This window comes from Perna viridis, chromosome 14, assembly GCF_037379345.1.
Source record: "Perna viridis isolate PV_CMFRI_1.1 ecotype Kerala chromosome 14, ASM3737934v1, whole genome shotgun sequence".
Classification (NCBI taxonomy): domain Eukaryota; kingdom Metazoa; phylum Mollusca; class Bivalvia; order Mytilida; family Mytilidae; genus Perna; species Perna viridis.
Genome location: NC_142458.1, coordinates 6826640 through 6848507, shown reverse-complemented (window position 1 = coordinate 6848507; position 21868 = coordinate 6826640). Strand labels below are relative to the sequence as shown.

General features: G+C 33.8%; 2 protein-coding genes across 2 annotated transcripts in view; one reads left to right on the top strand and one right to left on the bottom strand.

The window, feature by feature from the left end:
- The window catches only part of LOC148597960 (structural maintenance of chromosomes flexible hinge domain-containing protein 1-like), a 73166-nt gene that overhangs the window by 47885 nt on the left and 3413 nt on the right, over positions 1-21868 (top strand). Inside the window, exons 36-47 of the mRNA XM_088562617.1 lie at positions 270-401; positions 1198-1347; positions 2287-2419; positions 11454-11573; positions 12365-12450; positions 13150-13269; positions 13788-13889; positions 15232-15320; positions 15981-16087; positions 18409-18479; positions 20047-20218; positions 20505-20663. Coding sequence (XP_088418743.1) covers positions 270-401; positions 1198-1347; positions 2287-2419; positions 11454-11573; positions 12365-12450; positions 13150-13269; positions 13788-13889; positions 15232-15320; positions 15981-16087; positions 18409-18479; positions 20047-20218; positions 20505-20663 — 1441 coding nt within the window. The remainder of the gene's footprint in view (positions 1-269; positions 402-1197; positions 1348-2286; positions 2420-11453; positions 11574-12364; positions 12451-13149; positions 13270-13787; positions 13890-15231; positions 15321-15980; positions 16088-18408; positions 18480-20046; positions 20219-20504; positions 20664-21868) is intronic.
- Positions 2375-8089, bottom strand: LOC148597961 (uncharacterized). Its single transcript, XM_088562618.1, has 4 exons — positions 6386-8089; positions 4992-5184; positions 3419-3693; positions 2375-2728 (listed from the first exon to the last, which is right to left on the bottom strand). Exons 1-4 carry the CDS (start codon positions 8074-8076, stop codon positions 2632-2634), a joined length of 2256 nt encoding a protein of 751 aa, XP_088418744.1. The 5' UTR covers positions 8077-8089; the 3' UTR covers positions 2375-2631.

The window sequence follows — 21868 nt, the reverse complement described above, 5'->3', positions numbered from 1 at the left end:
AGAAACTGTGACAATAACGATTTGCCAACTTATCAGTAAAATATGACTTTCATTCCAACGACAGACAAATTAATTGACAACTTTTATATTGCTTGCTTCAGTTGGGATATTCATGAAAAATTTAGGGAAAAAAAGACATTTTATGTCATTGGGAATAGAGTAATGATTGGTGGTAAATCAAAGGTAGATAAGCCTTGGACTTTAAAATTGTTATCACTTATTATATCAACTTGTAGATCATTTGTAAAAACTGTGAAAAATCATTACAGATCAAGTTCACAGTTAATCCTGGAAAACCTACTAAGTTATCTCCCTTGGATGGACCTGGTACCCCAACTGTATCTAACACACAGAGCTACCAAGCTAGAACTATCATAAGAAGTACTAAGTTTCAATTAGTGGTAGGTATTAAGTAGTCAGTGTTAATATTTATTAAAAATGAAAGCAGCCCTGACCTCAACTTATTTACATCTTTTAGATTATTTTTTCAGTTTTCCTGAACTTTGACCTGTGTTGCCGATAAATTTCCAATCACAGCTCATATAGTCTTGAGCCGCTCAATCTATATTTGTGGAATTTTTATTATTCAATACATACAGAGAGTTTTCCCTGTGCCCGCTTGTTGTTAATGATAACAGTTTGCAGATTGACAAAACAGAATTTGAACAAATTCATGCTTAATTTTTGGAAACTGCTCTTGATTTGAGGTTTAAACTTGTCTGAATTATAGGACATGCTTTTCAAAAATCAGTATTGTGATGCATTTGTTAGCAACTTAAATAGTTTTTTTTCTTCTTTAACTCTGTGATGGATTTTACCATGTTGGCAGTGTAAGTGTTTAGATAGTCATAAATTGTACATGTAAGTCATGATATCACAATCTTAATATATTCTTAATTACTGTGAAAGTTCTATTGTTCGTGGGGTACCAATTTTCATGGTTTTCGTGGTAAGCCGAACCACGTATTATGGTTCCACTCGTAAAGGAGATTTCCATTTATGGGTATACTGGAAACCTCAAAACCATGAATTCAAGAATCAGCAAACTTAGATTTCTACCTTAATCCACGAAAATTGGTATTGGTATCCACCAATTCAAGTACTTTCACCGTATAGTAATATGAGATATTTTGACAATTAGTCCCCATTTATTTTGTAATACTCAGTAATACTTAATTAAAGATGTTTACATTTTAGGATGACCTGAGTAACTTTGCAGGTCTAGGTTACAATGGAACACTTAAGTTGGAGATTATTGGAGATCCAGGGGAGAAAGACCTTCCATGTCTCCAGGGTGGATCTAGGTCTCTTGAGATGAAAATGGTGAATGGAGAATGTACAGTTAATGTAGGTTCATCATCTTTTCATCTAGAATTTGTTTTTGAATGGTTTTCAATAAATTTACCTTGAGGAAGAGAGTTTTTATCAGAAAAGAACTTAACCTGCATTTCAGGATGGTTAACCTTTATAATTATTTTTCTAAAATTTGACTTGTACATGTTAGGGATGATTTGCTTCTGCTTTTACCGTTACAGTTTGTTTTTTACTGTATATTTACTTCTGATTATGCCAATTTCCGCTTTGTTGACCCTGTAAATTCATCTCTGACATGTGTATGTATATGGTTCAGTCAATGTTTTTGCTATGTAACTTGTCAATTAAGAAAAATTGAAAGCAAATAAATAATTGCACAAAATAAGGAAACCTGTTTTCAATGTTCATCAGTTTCTGCGTAATGTCATTAGCGGCATATTTTTTTCTTTATTTGAAAAAAATTATGATTAATGTACCTGCAAAGTTTATAATAGGAAATGTTTAGAAACAAGTAGTATCCCAATAGACTCCTTTAGGTTGCTACCACTTATCAGTGTTGCTTACCATCACAATTTTTCGAGCCATCTTGCGCCCTTACAGATTGTTGTCAGATTCCTTGCTATTTCACAGACTTTCAGAATATTTTCAGAAATCCAGATTTTTTTTGTTCTGTTCTGTCTATATTTATCTGACCTATTTGGTCATTTCTGATTAAAAAAAAGCCATGTAAAGCAATTCCCAAATGTGGTTGTAAAGAAAATTGTGATGCCCCAGCTAAGAAAAAGCTGACCCAGTGGTCATTTTTATGATTATCATATATATTTGTGATTTGTGTCCATAAAAACAGCTTTTTAGGGAGCTTACTATTTTTTATTGCAAAGAACTATTTTATTAGGTGAATCTTACTATTGTCATCAGAAATTGGTAGGCAAGTTTTACCTATTGAAGTTAACATTGTTGTTTTGTTTTTAGCAAGTAGTATTACAGGAGAACACATCTGGCAGGGACGGAGCTGAGTACACGTTAAGATGTCAGCTGACCTGTGACAAGTTACCAAAGAACCAATCAATACCTCCTTACGATTTAACATTCCTCTTCTATAATGGTAAGTTTTAAGAGTTTTCTCTTTATCCCCCTTTTTTGTCTGCTTTTCAATCAATTATTGTTGCCATGGAAGCAGATAAAGCATCAAATGTACCTTTTGAATGGAAAACAATAATTTTTTCTATTTTAAAGATATTCAATGGTCAAGGTGATGCCTTATGTTCGTTTATAGAAATATATGCATGTCATCATGTCTTTAAAAAGAGTTATAGCTCATGCGAGGACTGAATCTTCTATTGCCTGTAGTAGAGTCTCCATTGACTTGCAGGCTTTGTATTTACATTTGGCTTGGGTAATCACTGCCACTTTCCTGTAATGAGACACATAAATATTTGATGAAACTTTTCATTGATTTATAATTAGTCTCTAAAATATATCAAGCATATGACCAGAAAGTAAAAATACCGGACATGACTAATTGCATCCTAATCTCTAAGGAACCATATAATTATATGTACAAGCCAACTGAGACTTAGAAGTTTTCAAATTTGGCCGGAAAGTCCATGAGAATCGGTTAGAAAATTGAAACCATATACTAAACTAGATTCCAGTACAGATTTATGTCTAGAAATGAAAAAAAAATGTTGCAAAATTAAATATTTAGGTCTTGGAGTTACATGTAAGTTTGGAACTAATTATGATTTTCCATCATTGATAAAATCTAAGTATAAATTCACTGTAGAGCTTATAATTTCTAAATAACATTGGTTTTGGAGACATGGAGTTAGCTGACAACCTATTAGCAAATCAGCAAACATTTATTTGCAATTGTCAAATCAAGATTTATTTCCACAAATCTTCAAATTCAATACATTTGTCTCCCTTTTTATGCAACTTTTAAATTTTAGATACATCCTTAAAAATGGGAACTAAAAATATTCAAGGTAATATCTTGGCATGCATACAAAAAATTTAAAATGCCCAATTGTAGAACGAATACAAAAAATTTACAAGATTATCAAAGAGAACTCAATGTTTACAACAAATGCAATTTACAGACCCTGTGAGTTGCCAGGCATTCAAAGTTATGTAACCATTCCTCATTCTGTGTCCACTGGATGATGGTATACAAGAGTTATCTTCCCTGATTGACAGTAGAATCATGTGACCATGTGACTTCAGCTTTGGGGCAGGGATTGTTATGTTGATCATGTGATTGAAATCTGTGTCTTTGTTGCCCTTGAGGAAGATGATTGGTCCAATAGATAGGATATTGGTTATAATGTTGTTTTCTTCTCTTAGATTGTTTAGCATTTCTTTCTCTATTTTAATGACCTGTAAATATATTGGTAATACATGTTTTAAAATGATGTAGATTAAAAAAGTATGTTGCTGATGCAGGTACTTTAATACATTGCTTTTTGGACAAAAAAAAGGAATTCAAGTTTATTTTTAACACTGGAAAGTCCTGGGTTTCTAAGTTCCAAACATAAGTGGTACATTTGAGGAAAATAAAAAGTTCACTTTAAAGTGACATGGGTTGATGGTTCAGGTGACAAATAAATGAATTTTTTAAAATCCTAGGTTGGAAATTTAGGGTCCCTGATGAAGGACAGGGCTTTTACTTCTTTTTGAAGTAACCATACCCACAGCCACAAGTAGACAGCTATTTTCCTATTAGCCTAATACAAATTTTGCTAAAGTAGAAGTCTTAAACAAGAAAATTGGCAAAAATAGGAGAAAATTAATGCTTACTGCCTTCAAATGAAAGCCCTAAAAGAACCCCTGAAAACATGTGCCTTTCTCTTTACAGTGTTTTCAAATTTCACTGGTTTTCCATATAAAACCATGCCTTCTTAGCAGTAGTTTCTCCTCTAACAGATAGATTCAAGTACTGTGTTCTTGTAGCTGAGCTGGTGTAATATTCCTAATAGAGTCAGCACTAATAGTGCCAGAGGTCCAAGGTTTGATCCCCTGTTGTTAATATTTTCATGCAGTTGCTTTACTTTTAAGGTTTACTTGTGAGGTACTAATTTGTATGGTTTTCAGAAGTCTGCAATGGAAGAAAATTTTACAACTCCAGGGCTGTAGCTGAAGGATATATTCATGAGATTACTGTCAAGTTTCTGAAATGATTTTATGACTGAATGGTGTTACTGAATACATACGAATCTCAATTTCCGTATTTCAGAACTGTCTCTGTTTACGAATTCACCGTAGTTTCTACATATTTTGACTGCAAATTATGCTCTACGGATAATTTCCATAGAACCCACATTGAAATTTCACCAAGTTCAGGATTTTACATCCATCATTTCATAGAATAAGGCTCAAAATACAAATTAGCATGAACAGGTCTGAAATATATAATTTGAGAAGCTCTGATTTTGAAAGTTAAATCATGAAATTTAATTCCCAACGAAAAGGAGATTTCCATTGAAGTGTATACTGAAAACCCCAAAACCATGAATTAAAAAATCAACGAACCTGTGTTTCTCCCCTAATCCACGAAAATTGTTATCCACGAATTAAAGTACTTTCACAGTATGATACAAACATATCACTGATTTCAAGAGTTATGTCCCTTACCTTTGGTCTACCTCCTTAAATACTGATAAAAAATTGGATCTTACTTTTAAACTAGCATGCAGTGTTCCACTAACAGCTTTAGGTGGGAATGATAGTGACACGTTGGAGTCTACTGCTGATATGAAGTTACCACCAGACTCAGTCACAGAGAAACTTTCTATTCTGGATAACACCATGCCAAGATAGTTACAGCCTTGTCTGTTCTCTGTTAAATCCCATAAACTGCCTGTCTGGGATCTGAGAAAAAGTTAAAATCAAGAAGAAGCAATACAGATAGCAAAAATGAAGATAAATCTCTTTTTATGTTGTAGACAAATCGGCTCTGGTGACTCAATAGAATAGACATTATCACATAGCGAAGTTACAATTTTTTTTTTAATCAGCAAATGACTTGTGCAAATGTGGTTTAAATGGACCCGTGCAGGTCTGGGTGTCAAAAGAATAGGCCTGCAGCAGCGCTAAGCTTGTCATAAAAAGTGACTAAATAGTGCTCAGAACCCTAGCCGGGGGCTAAGGCTCTGCCCACAGAGCAACTGGGTTGTGTGCCCCAGGCGGTGGAATGGGGTACCCCTGGCGTGTTACATGGCCATAATAGGAAAACCTGACCGCAAACCATAGTGGTGCACCTTGTTGGGAAAGATGCTATGTTCCTCAAACGTTAAAGAATCCTACTGTGGTATTCTCCCGGATTAGGAACCATAGGGCTCTGCCACAGGAGGCTAAATTGCCTGACCCTACCCACCTCTCCCTATTTCAAGTGGCAATCAGAAATTTCTCGACCCCGAATATCCTTGTGTCCCATCCCATTTTTCATTTCATGTTCATTTTATCATCCACTTCATTTTCATCGCCTTAATATAGCTGAAATGTTGCTGCTCGGGCATTAAACCCCAACAAACAAACACACTTTTGGAAATGATAATAACCTTTTAAGGAGATAGACCTAGGATAAGGGGCATAACTCATGAAATCAGTGATATGTTTGTATCATATTCAATTTCACCAAAGTCTCTCAAGCTTTCATTTGAAGCAGAATAGAATGAATCCAAGTTAATTAGATGCTTGCATAAGATCGATGTTAAATGCTGAATACAAACATTCCAATGATTTTAAGAGTTGTGTCCCTTACCCTAGGTCTACCTCCTTAAACATTTATTGTTTTGTTTTTGAGAAATGATGGTTCTATAAACTGTAAAGACAGTTATTCACACAGTGCATAAGGTTTGTGAATTTTTTGGTCAAAGCTAATTTTCGAGTAGATCTGTGTTTCTATATTTACCTTACCTAACTACAGTAATATAATCAAATTTATGCGAGGGGATTTCTCTGCAAATTCTTCATGACATAAAATTAAGCATTAATAAACCCCTTGGGCAACTTTTCCATTTTTTAATATACAGTTGAACATAGTGATAATTTCTGAATCGACAATTCTTACCTATTTGTTACAGATAAGTTTGAATCAAAGCGAAAATCTTGGTTTAGGAATGTTTCCAGTTGGTTCAATATCCCGAAGAAATCATCTTCTGTCTTAGATGTAACAGCACTGTGTCGTGAATTAGCGTCAAACAAGCTTCTTGTGTCATCACTTGTATACCAATTTCTTTGCATGGTGAATGTTGAATCGTTTTCAGAAATTTCGTCCATTTCTGGTCTTTTCCTTATTATGACTGAGCCTTTGTTGTTTGTAAGGAGTTTCTTTGAGAAGCCATTAAGCAATAACTCATCAAGATCATGAGAATTTGAAAAGGTCGACTTTTGAGATGATTTTGGAACCATACTGGACATTGATTGTCTAATTTCATGTAATTGTTGAGAATACCTCAAAGGGACATTACTCTGTTTCTTGACTGATTTTGATTTTTGATAATGGGTCGTCCCCCCTAGTCTACCATCTTTTGGCTTGACTTGATCAGATATGTTGTTTCCTGTCAGGTCGAAGAAGTCAAGTTTCTTCAACTTGTCTGCTATGGGTGGGAAGCTTGGTAGAACATTATTGCCCAAATCTAGATATTTTAGTTTCTTCAGTTGAACAAGATCTTTTGATACACTAGAAATGCTGTTACTGTTCAAATTCAGAGTCTCAAGTCTGGTCAAATTGTAAACACCAGCAGGCATGTTTTCGAGCCTGTTTCTTTTCATATTGAGGTATTTCAATCTTCTGCTGTTAATCACCGACAAAGATGTAAGCTGATTGGATGATATATTTAGATACTGCAGTTGAGCAAACCCATCTGGAAATGAGGATATCCTGTTTTCCTGAATGTGAAGAACTTGCATGCTTTGTAAGCATGTCATGTGATGTGAAACATGCTTCAGACGATTCCCTGCTAGATTTAAATATTTAAGTTCACTTAGACATAATATTGCGGTTGGAACACTTTCAAACTTGTTAAATGACAGATTTAGTTCTTTCAGGTTGGTTAAATGTTCAAAATCTGGAGTTAAACTTGTCAAAAAATTCCCTCTTACATTGAGTGCTCTTAGTGATCCAATTTTACACACTGGCAGTGGCACATGTTCATATTTGTTGTTGGCCATATTCAGGTATTTAAGTTTCCTAAGATTTTGAAATGTGAATGGAATGTAGCAAAGGCCGTTCCCATGGAGATCAAGCTCTTTGAGTAGGGTCAACAGTCCAACATCATGAGGGAGTGTCTCAAAGTGGTTTTGTCCCAGTTTTAATACCTGTAGTACTCGTAAATGGCCAAGGTTATGTGGTAGGCTTGTCAGTTTGTTATGTGTCAAGTCCAGCTGCACTAAGTGTGTCAAGTTTGTGATAGTTTCAGGCAAGTTTGTCAATAGGTTGTTTGCTACATTTAAAATCTTCAGAGTTCGTATCCTGGCTAATGAACTTGGCAAGTCATCCAATGCATTATGGGATAGATTGAGAACTTCTAATCTAGAGAAATACGAGACTTCCTGTGGTACTACTGTCAAGAGCTTTTTACTCAAGTTAAGCTCTGTGTATCCTTGAGAATTCTTGTATACAGCATAATGAAGATGGTTTGTGTCAATTCTTAACTCTGTTCTATTTTTAGACCATGTCTGTATGTGGTTGTTTTCCGTTCTAGATTGTCTTTCTTTTCTTCTTGACCAGGAATCATATCCAGAGCTTGCTATTGACATCACTGCAGTCTTATCTATAGCTTTAAAAAAATGCATGTATAAATAATTCTTGTGGAATTTAACTAATGATTGAAAAATGAAAGTCCTAATTTCCTTAGGGCTTAGTATGAATACAAAAAAAGGAAATGCCTGTAAGAAATTCAGAAATTTTGGCTGAAATTTAGGTGAAATAAATATTTTCTGTAGAGTTAAGTAATAAATGAATGAACCATGTTGTTTTTTGTTTTGTTTTGTTTTTTTTTTAAACTGCCTGGTTTTCACATTAACAGTTTCAAGAGTCCACCCATGGGTCACATAAGATATTTATCTTTTGGAAATAATTTTGACGTTGCACATTTTGTCAAAGAGATTTTTAAAGCATTTCAAGAAAAACTAGACAGAATTCAATTTGTCGTTATGTGATACATAGAGAATAATATATGACAAAATCTGTATTATTTGTGGTACCATCATGAGATATCTACATCAGCATGAGGGGCTCTGGTCAGAGACTGGTATTGTTAGAGAATGATACAACAATGCCGTGTGTGATACAGATTTGCCTTGTAATATGGACTTACATTTGAGTAGGGGATTATACAAACTGCCTGAGGGACCCTGCGACCAAAGTAATAGAGAATTTCAATGAGAGGTGCAATAACGGTTCAGCCATGTGGTACTGGGATGTGACATCACACCTGTATCATACATTTAAGTAGCAGTATTTATAAGAATCATGCAAATTCTGTAATTTGCGATACACCCCAAAAAAATCTGCGCATTTTTATTGTTGTTATTTAGTTGCTTTATAGGTTCATATGATGAAATGTAAAATTCACTCCAATCTGTCTGCTCATAGATGGTTATTCACGTTGAAAATCCAACTGTTTCTATTGTATTTTAGTGTCATTTACAGAGTTATCTCCCTTAATTTTAAATTCAACAGAGCATTTTATATAATTATCTCCTAAGAGCACGGGTTATATAAAAGCCACATGTTAATTTCTGTTTACTATAACATTTTAAATAGAATATGTAGGCTTTCCAACCATGAGTCACATTTTACATGATTCTTATCTGGAGTGCTACTTAAGACTTTCTCATATATATTTAAAACTACTGAATTTCACATAATATATGATAAAGTGACTTACCGTAATAAAAAAATCAATTAAATTTGAACTTCATTATCACATGAATATGTTTTAAACAAGAAGTTGCTCCTCAGTTCATTCAAAATAAAGATACTGTTCTTCCAATTTTACAAAACATCCACTTAAACAGGTACTGTGAATATCTTGTATGGCTATATTTGAGACCTCATAACAACTGTACTTAGGTAAGAAGATTCATTAAATATTAATCATGATTGTAGTTTAATCGTGATAATCAATAAACAATCGCTATAAGGTGTCAATCATGATTTATTAATCATTTACCTATGTTATGACATGATTAGATAATCAGATTAATTTGGTTTATTTGGTGATTAATTAATTAGGTGGTCTTTGACATCAATAAGGACTTAAAAGTTGATGATGACAAAATAGATAAAAGCTTGAAATAAGTTTTTTTAAGGTGTTAGAAATGATGTCTTTGACAATACATAGATTTTTATTTTCCGATGTATTATGCTTCTTCCATAGGTCATTTAAGCACCAAATGAAGATTTTAATTAAGTTCTGCTGTCTGAACTAAACAATCTGGTTTTCTACTTGCCAAGGGAATCAGTTAAACATCAAAATTGCAAGTGCCCTAGCTAATAGAAAGCTGAATTCTAGAAAATGTTCCCTTATATATGGGTGGTCTTAAAATCCTAATTTTTAAAGCATGAAATCTTAAAAAATGCATTTAAGCATTTAAAATGCCTGTTCTCGTCATTAAGAGATCTTTTAGAAGAATGAACATTTGACAGTAGAAAAAAGATGACTGGAATAGATTTTGAATTAAATTTCAGAGTTCTACATAACTTAACTACAGCTTTTTGAAACCTAATTTTTAAGTACCTGGATGTTCAGAAAAGAGAATTTTTATGTCATCATACTAATGGTAAAAGAAAAGGAGAATTGAGTAATGTGTCCAAAAGACAATGTCTGTTGTAAAATAATTGGATTATAACAATATTAAAAAATCAAGAATTGACAGCCTTTAATTAAAGCTTAATTGATTTTCAACTTAATGAGAAATAAATTGGTTCTATGATGATTTAAGGAGGTAGACCTAGGGTAAGGGACACAACCCTTGCAATTCATTTGAACATTTGTATTCAGCATTTTACATCAATGTCATGTAAGCATCAAAGTAACTTAGATTGATTTCATTCTGTGTTAAATTAAAGCTTGATAGCCTTTGGTTAAATTGAATATGATACAAACATATCACTGACTTCATGAAATATATCCCTTACCCTAGGTCTACCTCCTTAATTTAGCATACTTTGCCCAGTGGCATATTTGTGCTGCTTCTCCATTTCCTTCTGCTTTTTCCAATTTTTAATTTGCCATTAAGGTTCTTTTTTTTGTCATATGTTTACTTCCAATTTCAACAATTTCTGCTATCCATATTGCGATATACTGGAAACAGTTATGGAGGAGGGAGGGTTAACATGCTGTAAAACCTTGTTTAACCTACCTTTTCCAAAGTCAGGACCATAATAGTGGTTTCCTATGCGGGTCCAGCTGTCAAAAGAATAGGCCCGCAGCAGTGCTAAGCTTGTCGTAAAGGTGACTAAATAGTGCTCAGAACCCTGGCCGGGGGCTGGGGCACTCTGCCCACAGAGCAACTGGGTTGTGTGCCCCGGGTGGTGGAGTGGGATATACCTGGCCTTTTGCATGCTGGGGTCATCAGGCCATAATACAGAAAACTGACGGCAAACCATAGTGGTGCAAAAAAGGCCACGTTCCTCGTACATTAAATAACCCTCCTGTGGTATTCTTCCGGAGTAGGAACTATAGGGCTCCACCACAGGAGGCCAAATTGCCTGACCCTACCCACCTCTCCCTATTTCCAGTGGCAATCCAAATTTGTCGACCCCATTATCCTTGTGTATCATCACATTTTTCATTTCATCATCATTTCATGTTCATTTTATCATCCATGTTATGTTCATTGCCTGGATACAGCTGAAATATTGCTGTTCGGGTGTTAAACCCCAACAATCAATCAATCAATCTAACTTTTCCATTTTTGCCATTTGTTTTATGGACTTTCTTTCTTTTGACTACTCCCTATGACTATTGCCTGGAATTTTTGCCAATCAGTATGGTAATTTTGTTATTACCTTTTATCAATCTCCTGTGTGACCTATGGCTATTTATAGCTTCAAGAAGTCTATTCTATAAGGACAGTAAATGATGCTCTCTAAATATATATAATTTTATTTTATGCTTTTTTTTTAGATGCAAAGAAACAATCCCAGATGGCAGCACTATCAAAACAACGAGATGATCTGCAGAATGTCATCAGGACGTATAAATCGTTGTTTGAAACGACTGAGCAGCTGATTAAAGAACTGAAAAGTAAGATTTTGAAAGTATTGACAATGTACATGCCAGGAGTTTAATTTACAAATTTTCCCACTAGCTTAGCTTGGCAAATACCAAAAAATTACACTCACTTAATCTGAAGTTTCTTGGGTCCTTTTTAGGCTTAATCTGTAAAACATAGAATTCCAAAAGCAAATTTTAGCTGGTGAAAATAATTTTTATTGGCATAATTGAATTTTAACTCGTATTTTTTAAGTAGTTTCCCTTAAGTTCTATCCCTGCATGACGCTTTGTGTTTACAGCAATCTGTAAGAATCAGGTAGTGGTTGATATATGGTATTTTGATAGTTTAATTTGACAATTTTCAATATCAGAATTAAGGAAAAAAGACAATCTTTTCCATATCATGTTAGTGCGTTGAGTTATAATTTCATTGAAATGTACTGAAAATTAACATTTAATGGGCAGATAACTCTATCAAAAACATTTTTCTATCATTCTATTGAAAAGACTACCAGCAAATCCAATGATGCAGAGATCAAATAATAGTATTTTCAAATAGAGAAACCATTCTTTAGTGATATATTGTCAGATTGGTAGGGTTTTGACATGAATGTTTCTGATTTTTTCCCTTTTTGCCTGATTCTTACCAACACTTACACTTTAAAATCATACTTCATTTACACCATTTGTCACATTCAACTGTCAGCCAATTCACATACTCCCTTGCTCTCATATATCTGTCTCTTGTCTATTCCTGGTTTTGTGTCTCTGTTTTATGACCTATCTTTCATTTTTTCCTGTGTATGTTATATCTTATACAGGTTCTGTACACGAGGCGCAGACAGAGGAAACCAGACTGAGAGAGGAACTACGTCGTCAAAAAATACCATTGGTTCAGTTACAGAGTGTATGTATTATAAATAGACTGATGAATTGGATAATCCATATGTTATGACTAGTACCATAAAATGCAGGAATAACAGAAATTTCGAAAGGTCCAATAGTCCTTTTTCATATTTACGGAATGCCATCCATTTTAGCAAGTTTTTCAAGAAGAACAGTAAACATTTTTCTTTGAAATTTGAACTGTTTACACTTCTGTAAGAAGCTAAGTGGTTTGAAATAAAATATCAGAAAGTATCTTACCGCAGCTACAATAAGTCAAATGTTTGAATTTGAAGTCTACTGATGTCCATTGCTCCAATTGGACAGTAAACCAGTCTGTTGGGTTGGAGAATTATTTCCCTTTGCTCAAAATTAAGAAAAACAAAGTCAGTGTGGGGAATATGAAAAAGGTCATACATACCTGAGGAATCTGTCCACTTTTTGTGATGTCAAATCGATGAATTAATATTGTCCATGATACATAGAATTAGGAACACTGTCACCATTAATCAAACTTTGAATAACAGTATTCATATGCGAGAGGCAAGACACAGTTTATTTTATTTTTCTTATAATTACGTAATTTTGGAACTTGGTATTTTTTATTAGAGATAACCAACTCTGTTTTGCAGGTATCAGTCATGAATGATGAATGTGTTGGGCTACAGTCTTATCAGATTTGTTTGGTTCCAGTGTTTGACATACATAAATATTCTTTTAGGTTGAAAGTGTTGAAAGATTGATAGCAGAGAGAACTAGAGAGAGAGAAGATATAATGACTGCTCCAAGGAGGATGTGTACATTGGCCTCGGCACCTAATGAATCTAATGTCTTAGGCAAGGTAGGAAATTGCCCAGACATTTCATGTTTTTGGCAAGGTAGAAATTTTGTCCAAACATCTTATGTTATAGGCAAGATAGGTTTTTTACCCAGAAACCTAAGGAAACTATTGTTGTAGGCAAGATAAAGATTTGCCCTGGTCATATGATCACACTGCTATTGGAAACAAGTAATGGAGATATGAAAAGATTGACCAAAACTTAACAAATCCAATTAGCTAATGGACATATATTTGACACTTGTGAGGTTTGTAAACCAGTGACGAAGTGTTATAGAATTTTTTCAGTATTCTCTGTTTCTTTTAAATCTTTCAAATAAACCAGGTACTTTATGGGTATGTAACATTTATAAATCTAGATTTTTATCTTCTTGATTCTTAATTTTTTTGGATATTTACTTAAAAGATTTTGTCAGTCTCTACTCTCTTGTTGTTCATCAGATGTCATCCATGTTTATAAGTCTTTAAATGATTTTTAATACATTAAAATTGTTATCTATCAATCTTTGTTTTAATTTCAGATAGGCCACCTTGCTTTGGTTAATGATACAGATATTGCCAGAGTGTTATCATGGCATATGTCCTCTGACATGGACTGTGTGGTTACATTTAGTACTGAAAAGGTAATGTTGTTCTCTACAAGTGTGAACCACCTTGGTGGTCTTGTAAATGCTTGTTGGTATTGAGTCTTGGAACAAGTGTATTCAGTCGCATGCCAAGTCATACAAAAGACTGAAATTACTAGCAAATTTGGCGTGTGATGATTTTAATGTCTTTTGACAATGTAGAAATATTATACCTCTCTACCCTAAAGGGGAGATAGTGTGATAGAGGTGTCTGTCCTTCCTTCCTTCCTTCCCCCCGTTTCACGAGGGAGTACTCATTTCTTATCCATTATTCTGCCTATACTACTAAATGGAATTTATTGAAACTTAACAGAATTTCCATTAAGTATTCCCACTGTGCAGTGCTCTAGGATTCCTATTTCCCATTACCTGGGGCAAGTGAAATTTGGGTCAGGGAAAGTTAGGTACTTAGTTACACTTGCCCGTAGCAAGTTGAAAACTTCATATGCTGTAAGGATTTGTTTTGTTAGGAAAGCAGTCATTGACTGTGGGAAAGTTGATTTTATATGGATTTTTCCCGAGGAAACCTCAATTTCTGAAAAATCCTAGAACACTGACTGTGCATCTTTTTTCTTAGATTTTGACCCTAATTGATAGATGATCAAAAAGTGCATATTATGGGGGATTGGGGGATATCAGTTTTTCTAGTTATCTTCAACATACGATGACATTATTGCAGTCCTGAGACTTCATTGTTTAAATGTCATGATTTAATGAAGTTTTTGTTTTGAAATTTTATTGTTGCGAGTGGAAATAGAAAGTTTCTGGCCTATTCATTGAGTAGAATAAAATAACCAGATTTCACATACTGTCACAGGGATGATTTTTTTTCCTGCTATTTAGTGGAATTTCGAATTTCAAATCCAGATTTTACTGATAGGATTCTTTTTTTTAACTGTATATTTACTTCCAGTATTGACAATTTCCACTTTGTTGATTGACCTTGTAAAATCATCGCTGCTGTCATCTTTTCAAGGTTTTGTAAATAAGTACATGTATATACATGTAGCTATTTAGTAAACTGTGTGTACATGTATAAATATATTATGACACTGTTTTTGTGATAATCAGACATGATTTTCTTCCGCTTTAAATCATTTTTTTTTAAACCCTTTTCAAATCTAGGATTTACCATTACGGTTCTTTTTTTTTTCCATATGTTTTACATCCGATTTTGACAATTTCCGCCTTTTTGGTTGGCTCCGTGAAACCATGTCTGGATAATACATGTAGGTGCATCAAAAAAGTTAACATGATTGCATGTACATATGTAATATAGAAAAAACTTGTGGCTAAATAGTTTGTCTTATTATAATCCATACTTGCTTCCATTATCTAGGCGAAGGAGTTGTACAAACGGACAGACGGAAAACAGCAAGTCTTGCCCCTGGATTCTATTTATAGAAAGACACTTCCTGATTGGAACAAGTAAGTCTGAACTGTTAATAGTTAAGGATATTTTTTTTATACCCCTAGCAAACAAAGCTTTGGGTATATTTGTTTGTCCAAGCGGTTTTCTAATAGCTTGCAGAATTGTTTTGAAACTTTGCGTGATATAATATAAAGACGTGAAGATGTGCATACTGTCAGGAATTTTTTTCAAATATGTGAAAAAAAATGTTTTAGGACCCAATTGATGATTTCAAGAGATATTTTAGGACTGTGAGTTCAGTTTTTTAAACTAATGCATACATGTATGTATAATGAAATTCAGGACTGATTTTCTTCCACTTTTTAAATCCAGATTTTATTGTTGGAAATCTATAAATTTTTGTATTGATTTTACAAATTTTTGTTCCATGATGCTCCTCAATACAACATACCCAGAAATGAAAAATTACTATTTTTAATGCACATGTATATACTTCCAGGATTTTTGGGGAAAAGAAATTTGGGTAATATTTTTTATTTATCTTGACAGTAACATGAGTAATACAATGCATCTGTATACTTAAACCCTGATAGTCATACTTTTTTTGTACCTATTTTATAATGAAATTCCTTTGTGATTTGCATCCAATGAAGATTGTACCTTTACAAATGTTTATGCAATTTATTTTGTTTTATATCATTCATTAACATTTTCAGACCCTTACCACACATAAAACACAAGAGAAACTGGAGGCCCCCTGGAAATCCTACATATGCAAGAGATCTTTTAAATTTTCCTAAAGAAACAGATTCTTGTAGAATTGGTAAGATGTTTACAGTCATAAAGTAGGTCAAGGTCAACAATGATTGACATGAAAACATGAAAGATCAGATAATTGAAATAGAAATATTTAGTTCCACAAATTTCTGCTAAATTGTTTTCGCATCTCCTGGCGGGTGTGATAACTATAGATTTTCCATCATTAATGAGTGGTTTGAATTATTTCTCCATTTGCAATGGTAAAATTAATATTTTCAACATGCGAGCTTTAGCAAGCATGTCAAAATCTTCATTTTACAATAGAGAATGAATAAATGATTTAAATCAAGAATAGACTGAAGGAGAATCGATTTCTCACTAGACATTTGTCCTAAAACTTGAAACTTGTGCATAAATTTAATCACTGCCCTTTGGTTAAAAAATCAAGTGTATTTTTAATCACTGGCTTCAAATGAGAGAAAAGTCATTTCTCTAGAGTTTTTCGTTATATCATCAAAGCAAGTTGTTACTGTTATGAAGTTACATGTATGTATAGAACTCCATATTTTGGATTTTGCCAATATAAGGCCAATTAAAAAAAATATGTGGTTCTGTTCACAACATGAAGAAAAACCAGGGCCTGTAAGTAGGGATTTTTTTTTTTCATTGTAGTCATTGTAATAATTAGGGCCCTATAGTGATCATTGTGTCCGTCCATTACAAACATATGTCCGGGCTGTAACTTTGTTGTGATTTGATATAAGCTTTTGATATTTTGCATTTGGGTAGATTACCTAAAGCAGATGTGTTGCATACTATAGAAATTGACATCTGTCTTTGAACTTTGACCTCAAGGTCAAATTCCTGGGGTTTTTTTTTTTCGCTGATAAATTCATGTCCATGCTGTAACTTTATTGTCTTTTGATGTGGGTTTTTGATATTTGGCATTTGGGTAGGTCATCTGAAGATAATGTGTTGTGTATGATGGTTGGTAACCTTTGACCTTGAACTTTGACTTCCAGGTTAAAACTTATGATTTTTGCATAACTATTTGTGTCTTGATTGTAATGAATTTTGTATAATTAATTTAATTTGTTAAGCATGGCTGATGAACAGGATTTGTACCTCAGCGAGGCCTCACAGAGATGGATTCCATCTCAATGATATCTACTTAATACTGCATTTTTCCTCAGTATAAAGTCTAATTCTATGTTTTAATACCTTATCCTCCCCTTAAGACCATGATGACTGATCTAAGTAATGATAGTGTTAGTGAATGGAAGTGAATAGAAAACTGTCTGATCAGGTTTTATTATCTTATATGTCATTTTGGCAAAAACAAGTCAAGGGTTGGCAGTAAAACTAGGGTCAATTGGGAGACCAGAACGGTACATATTTTTTATTTACCTTAAGCTCCCAACCAACTTTAGTTTTTACTACCAACCCTTGACTTGTTTTTGCCAAGGTAAGAAGTCATCAGATATCTTACACTGCATTTCATATGTTTTTACAATCTTGGTTAATTCAAAGTTTTCGAACACTCAGGTAACCTTGTCCGTGTGTAATAATGTTGTTTAACATTTGATGCAGTAAGATTCTGTTTAGTCTCAAAGGAGAAGTATAGAACAAATATGAGAGAAGTATAGAACAAATGAAGGGAAAGTATAGAACAAATATGAGAGAAGTATTGAACAAATAAGAGAGAAGTATAGAGCAAAGGAAGGAAAAGTAGAGAACAAATGAAGGTGAAGTATAGAACAAATAAAGAACAAATGAAGGAGAAATATAGAACAAATGAAAGAGAAGTATAGAAGAAAATTAAACATCAGAAAAAATGGATCAAAACAACCAGATAAGCTACTGTACTTATAGATACATTGACATGTAGTTTGGAAACCTTTATAAGATTGCTTTGACTCCAAACAAACAGTTGTGCAAAAATCGTGAGTTTAACCTGGAAAAGTTCAAGATCAAAGGTCACCACTCATAGTGCGTGACACATCTTCTATGGTTGATCTCCCACATGCCAAATATCAGAAGCTTTCATAGGATTGCTTTGAGAAAATTTTGAAAATTAGTTTTCTCTTCACCATGGTTTTTTTTACATGTTCTAGTCACGCTTCCTGTTAACTTGAATTATAGCTTGACAATTAAAAAGACTTCCCCTACACACCCTGCATACTAACTGTGACAATTGTATTTTCCTTGTAAACACATTTTTCCTGAACCATACATCAGAATGTGACGAAACTTCAAAGCATGTGCATGAAGCAAAATGGTTATGGCCTTATGCTCGCAAAAGATGGTCATTAAAAAGTTTTGTAAATGGAGTTATCACTCAGAGAGTTTCTTATCATAACATATTTCCATTTTATTTAATTCCAGTATTTGGTATGCTGCTTGGTGATACGTTGATATTAGACAATATAGAGAGTGCTAACACTTACAGACAAGAGGTAGTTCTACTAGTTCTTAATTTTCTCCACTTTTATCTGACAAATTGCATTTATGACAAATTATAAATTAAGTTCTGATTTTGTTTCTGTTCATTAATGTTTTACTAAGTTGTTGCCCTTGGGCTTGGAAATTCGTTTTTCACACTTTTTTCATTACCAAGTTATGAATGATATTTGCTTTTATTCTTGTAAATGGATGATTTTGCCATTAGGGGTCTTTGTATTGTCATGCTATACTCCCAGAAAGCTTGTGTGAAGGAAAATATGTTTGTTCGTATATTTTTATGCCCCCTGTAACTTAAAGTTGGGGAGTGGGCTCCTATTGTTTTACCCTAGTCTCTCCGTTCATCCGTCCCATATGTTTTTGCACAATAACTCAAAATCACTTGTTCAGATTTAATTGAAACTTTGAGAAATGTATATATCTACACTGGAAAGCTGCCTATGTTTTTTTGTTGATGAAAAATTTCATTTTTTTTTTTCTTTAAGAGCTATTGATATTCATTTATGAAAAGGTGGTGTTTTCCAGTTTCCATGCAATGTAAACTCAAATACCCTTTCATTAATTATATTGAAACCTTCAGAAAGTGTATACATTCATTATGGAAAGCTCTCTTTTAATTTATGAAAATTCCAATTTTTAGTTTTTTAGTTACAGATATTTGTTCATAAAAAGAGGGAGGGTTTAAAGATTTGCACAGTAACTCAAAAATGCTTGCACATATTAAAAGGAAACCTTTGGGAGATATTTATATCTAAAGTGGGAAGATCCCTTTCATTTTATGAATAATTCCAATTTTTCATTTGGAAACATTTGCAGCAACTTGTGTGATATATTGTGTGATATACAGGCGGGGATCCAAGGACTGGTGTACCGGGCTTATTCCCCCCCCCCCCTAAATTGGCAAGAAAAAAATTTTTCACCACAAGTTTCACCCAATAATATTTTTTGCCTTGCTTTGCATGGCATTGAATTCAATTTACTCCCCCCCCCCCCCACAGACTCAAATCCTGGATCCGCCCCTGATATATCAAAATTTTTGCAACAGTATTTGAATCAAATCAGCATGGCGAAATCAGTGCTACTTTTTGAAGTATATACCTTTCAAAAATACTTTCATCTGTATGTGTTTTTCCACATGCACATGCAAATGTTTATGGAGAATTGATAGATAATCTACTAAGCAGCTTAGCAGCTCTGTGAAAAGTTGTTTATTTATTGCATGGCCCAAGTGTCAATAGACGATTCTTTCACGTGCGGGGCATTATTGGTGTCTTGACAACTCGGCACATTTCAATTTCAGTGTAGTACACGTCTTTCTCAAACTACATGAGATACTGTTATCAATGTTTTTTTTAACTTGTAGAATATTAATCCATTCAGGTATTTTTTAAATTTTGATCTAACACTCTTTTAAACAAATACCTCTTTTATAAGGAGTCTTATTTACTGAGATTTATTTTTGCCTAATTTGTGAAAAGAAAATCGCAGGTGAAAATAAGTTTGTTTATAGGAATGAAAATAAGCTTGATTGACAGATGAATACTAAACCTTTATATTTGACAGCTGGTAAAGTTTTGTCACTGTCCAACCATACTTACCCGAGAGGGTGATCGAGTAAGAAGTAATGGTAAATTTGGTGGATTGATGAATAAAGCTTTACCAATAGAGAAGTTACGTGGAGCTGTGTTCGGTGAACCATTACCGTCTTCATTCAATGAGTCTTCCTCTTTAATCAGTAAGTGTACTTACGTTTCAGGGAAAGGGGATTGTTTGGTGGAATGTGATTGGAAAAATTTCCAATAAAGGCTATTTATAGTATTGCCAAATCTTCGTTACAATTATGTGGTAATGATCGCTTTAGAAATTGTTTTAGCGTTGCCTGATAACTTGTTATCAACCGTTGATTTCAGGTATGATATAGAACTTCTAGGCTGTCTTACAAAAATGACTAATGTCTTTGCCTGTCAAACTTCACATAAATCTTCCCCTGATAACTTTGCACTTTTATCTTTTAATTTCAGGTATGATACAGAACTTTAAGGCAGCCTTACAGAGAACACAGATAGCTAAGGATGAGTTACAGGAACAGGCTCTCCAAATGAAAGATCCTGAGATGCAAAACAAACACAGAGAATGTCGGGAGGCCGAACAGCAGCTTAAAGATATCCAGTACAAACTAGGTCGGTCTATAATTTTCTATACTTTAATACAAGTCTTTGTAAGAATCAGACAAAATGGGAAAAATCTGAGGGCTATTCCAGAAATAAGTGTAGGTGGGGGGAGGGTCTGGAGGCACTTTTTATATGACCCTACAATGCATACAATTACAGTCAAACCTTGGTAGCTCGAACTCCAATGGACCATTGAAATGTGTTCGAGTTATCGGGAGTTCGAGAAATTGAAGTTATTTCTGTATATTTATGGATTTCTTTCGTTGCCGGTCCGAGTTCGACTTCATCGTTAGAAATTGCTTATTTCCTTCGAAGTTGTGTTAGTTCTTGGGTCTTTTTCATTCGCTTTCGGAAGATTATATCGATTTGTGGACATCAAAAATGCTGTGTTTTCTTTTAAAAATGTCCAGAGTCAATAATTTGTTTTCATCCTATTTTTTTTTCATGGTTTCATTATACCGACTTAGGAACATTCTCTAACTTTAGTTTTATGTTAAGATCAAAACTACCTAATTAGTGATGACTTAAATTTTACCTGTAATTAACTAAAATGACACTGATTAATGATAGGGTTTCAGTTTTTCACACCTTTTATTACCCAAGCTGACAAAATGGCTGACAAGTGTGAATTAGTGAGGGTTATTCTCTAAGATTTATTACTGAACGGTCCGACTAGTCCGTTCGAGTTTTTCGAGAAATCCAAGGTTATTTATATTGATTATATAGGAGAAAATTTTGGTATTTTTAATTGTGTTCGAGAAATCCCGGGTGTTTGAGCCATCCGAGTTCAAGCGAGTGAAGTTCGACTGTATAATTAATTTCTTTCACTGTTAAGTCTAATCATTGACCCCTTTAACAATTATTTCTGAGATAGCCCTGAAATATGTGTATCAAAATCCAACGATCTTTCTTCTCTATAGAAAATAACTACTATCTGATCTCTACATTACTGAAGATGCCAGAAAATTTATCATTAGAATTTTAGAAAGTTGTGTAATTGCCCCTGAAATGTTCATTTGCAGTGAATTTCAAAGCAATTTTAGCCAATTTTACCTAAATTACATGGAAAATGAAGTCTTGATTTCTTGATTCTAGTGGTACAAATAGTAAATTTATACTATCAGAAGTAGTGGATTATTTCAAACCATGTTTCACTCCCCATTGATTTTGTTACTCTTTTATTAAAAATTGCTCCCAATGGTTGGATTTGGGAA

Bases quoted from the DNA above. Each gene is read 5' to 3' on its own strand.
- LOC148597961 (XM_088562618.1), bottom strand. From the start codon at position 8,076: ATGTCAATAGCAAGCTCTGGATATGATTCCTGGTCAAGAAGAAAAGAA. The intron at 5,185-6,385 runs GTAAGAATTGTC...ACTTTTTCTCAG, and splicing joins AACTTATCTGTAACAAATAG to ATCCCAGACAGGCAGTTTAT. The intron at 2,729-3,418 runs GTCTGTAAATTG...GTCTCATTACAG, and splicing joins AATGCCTGGCAACTCACAGG to GAAAGTGGCAGTGATTACCC.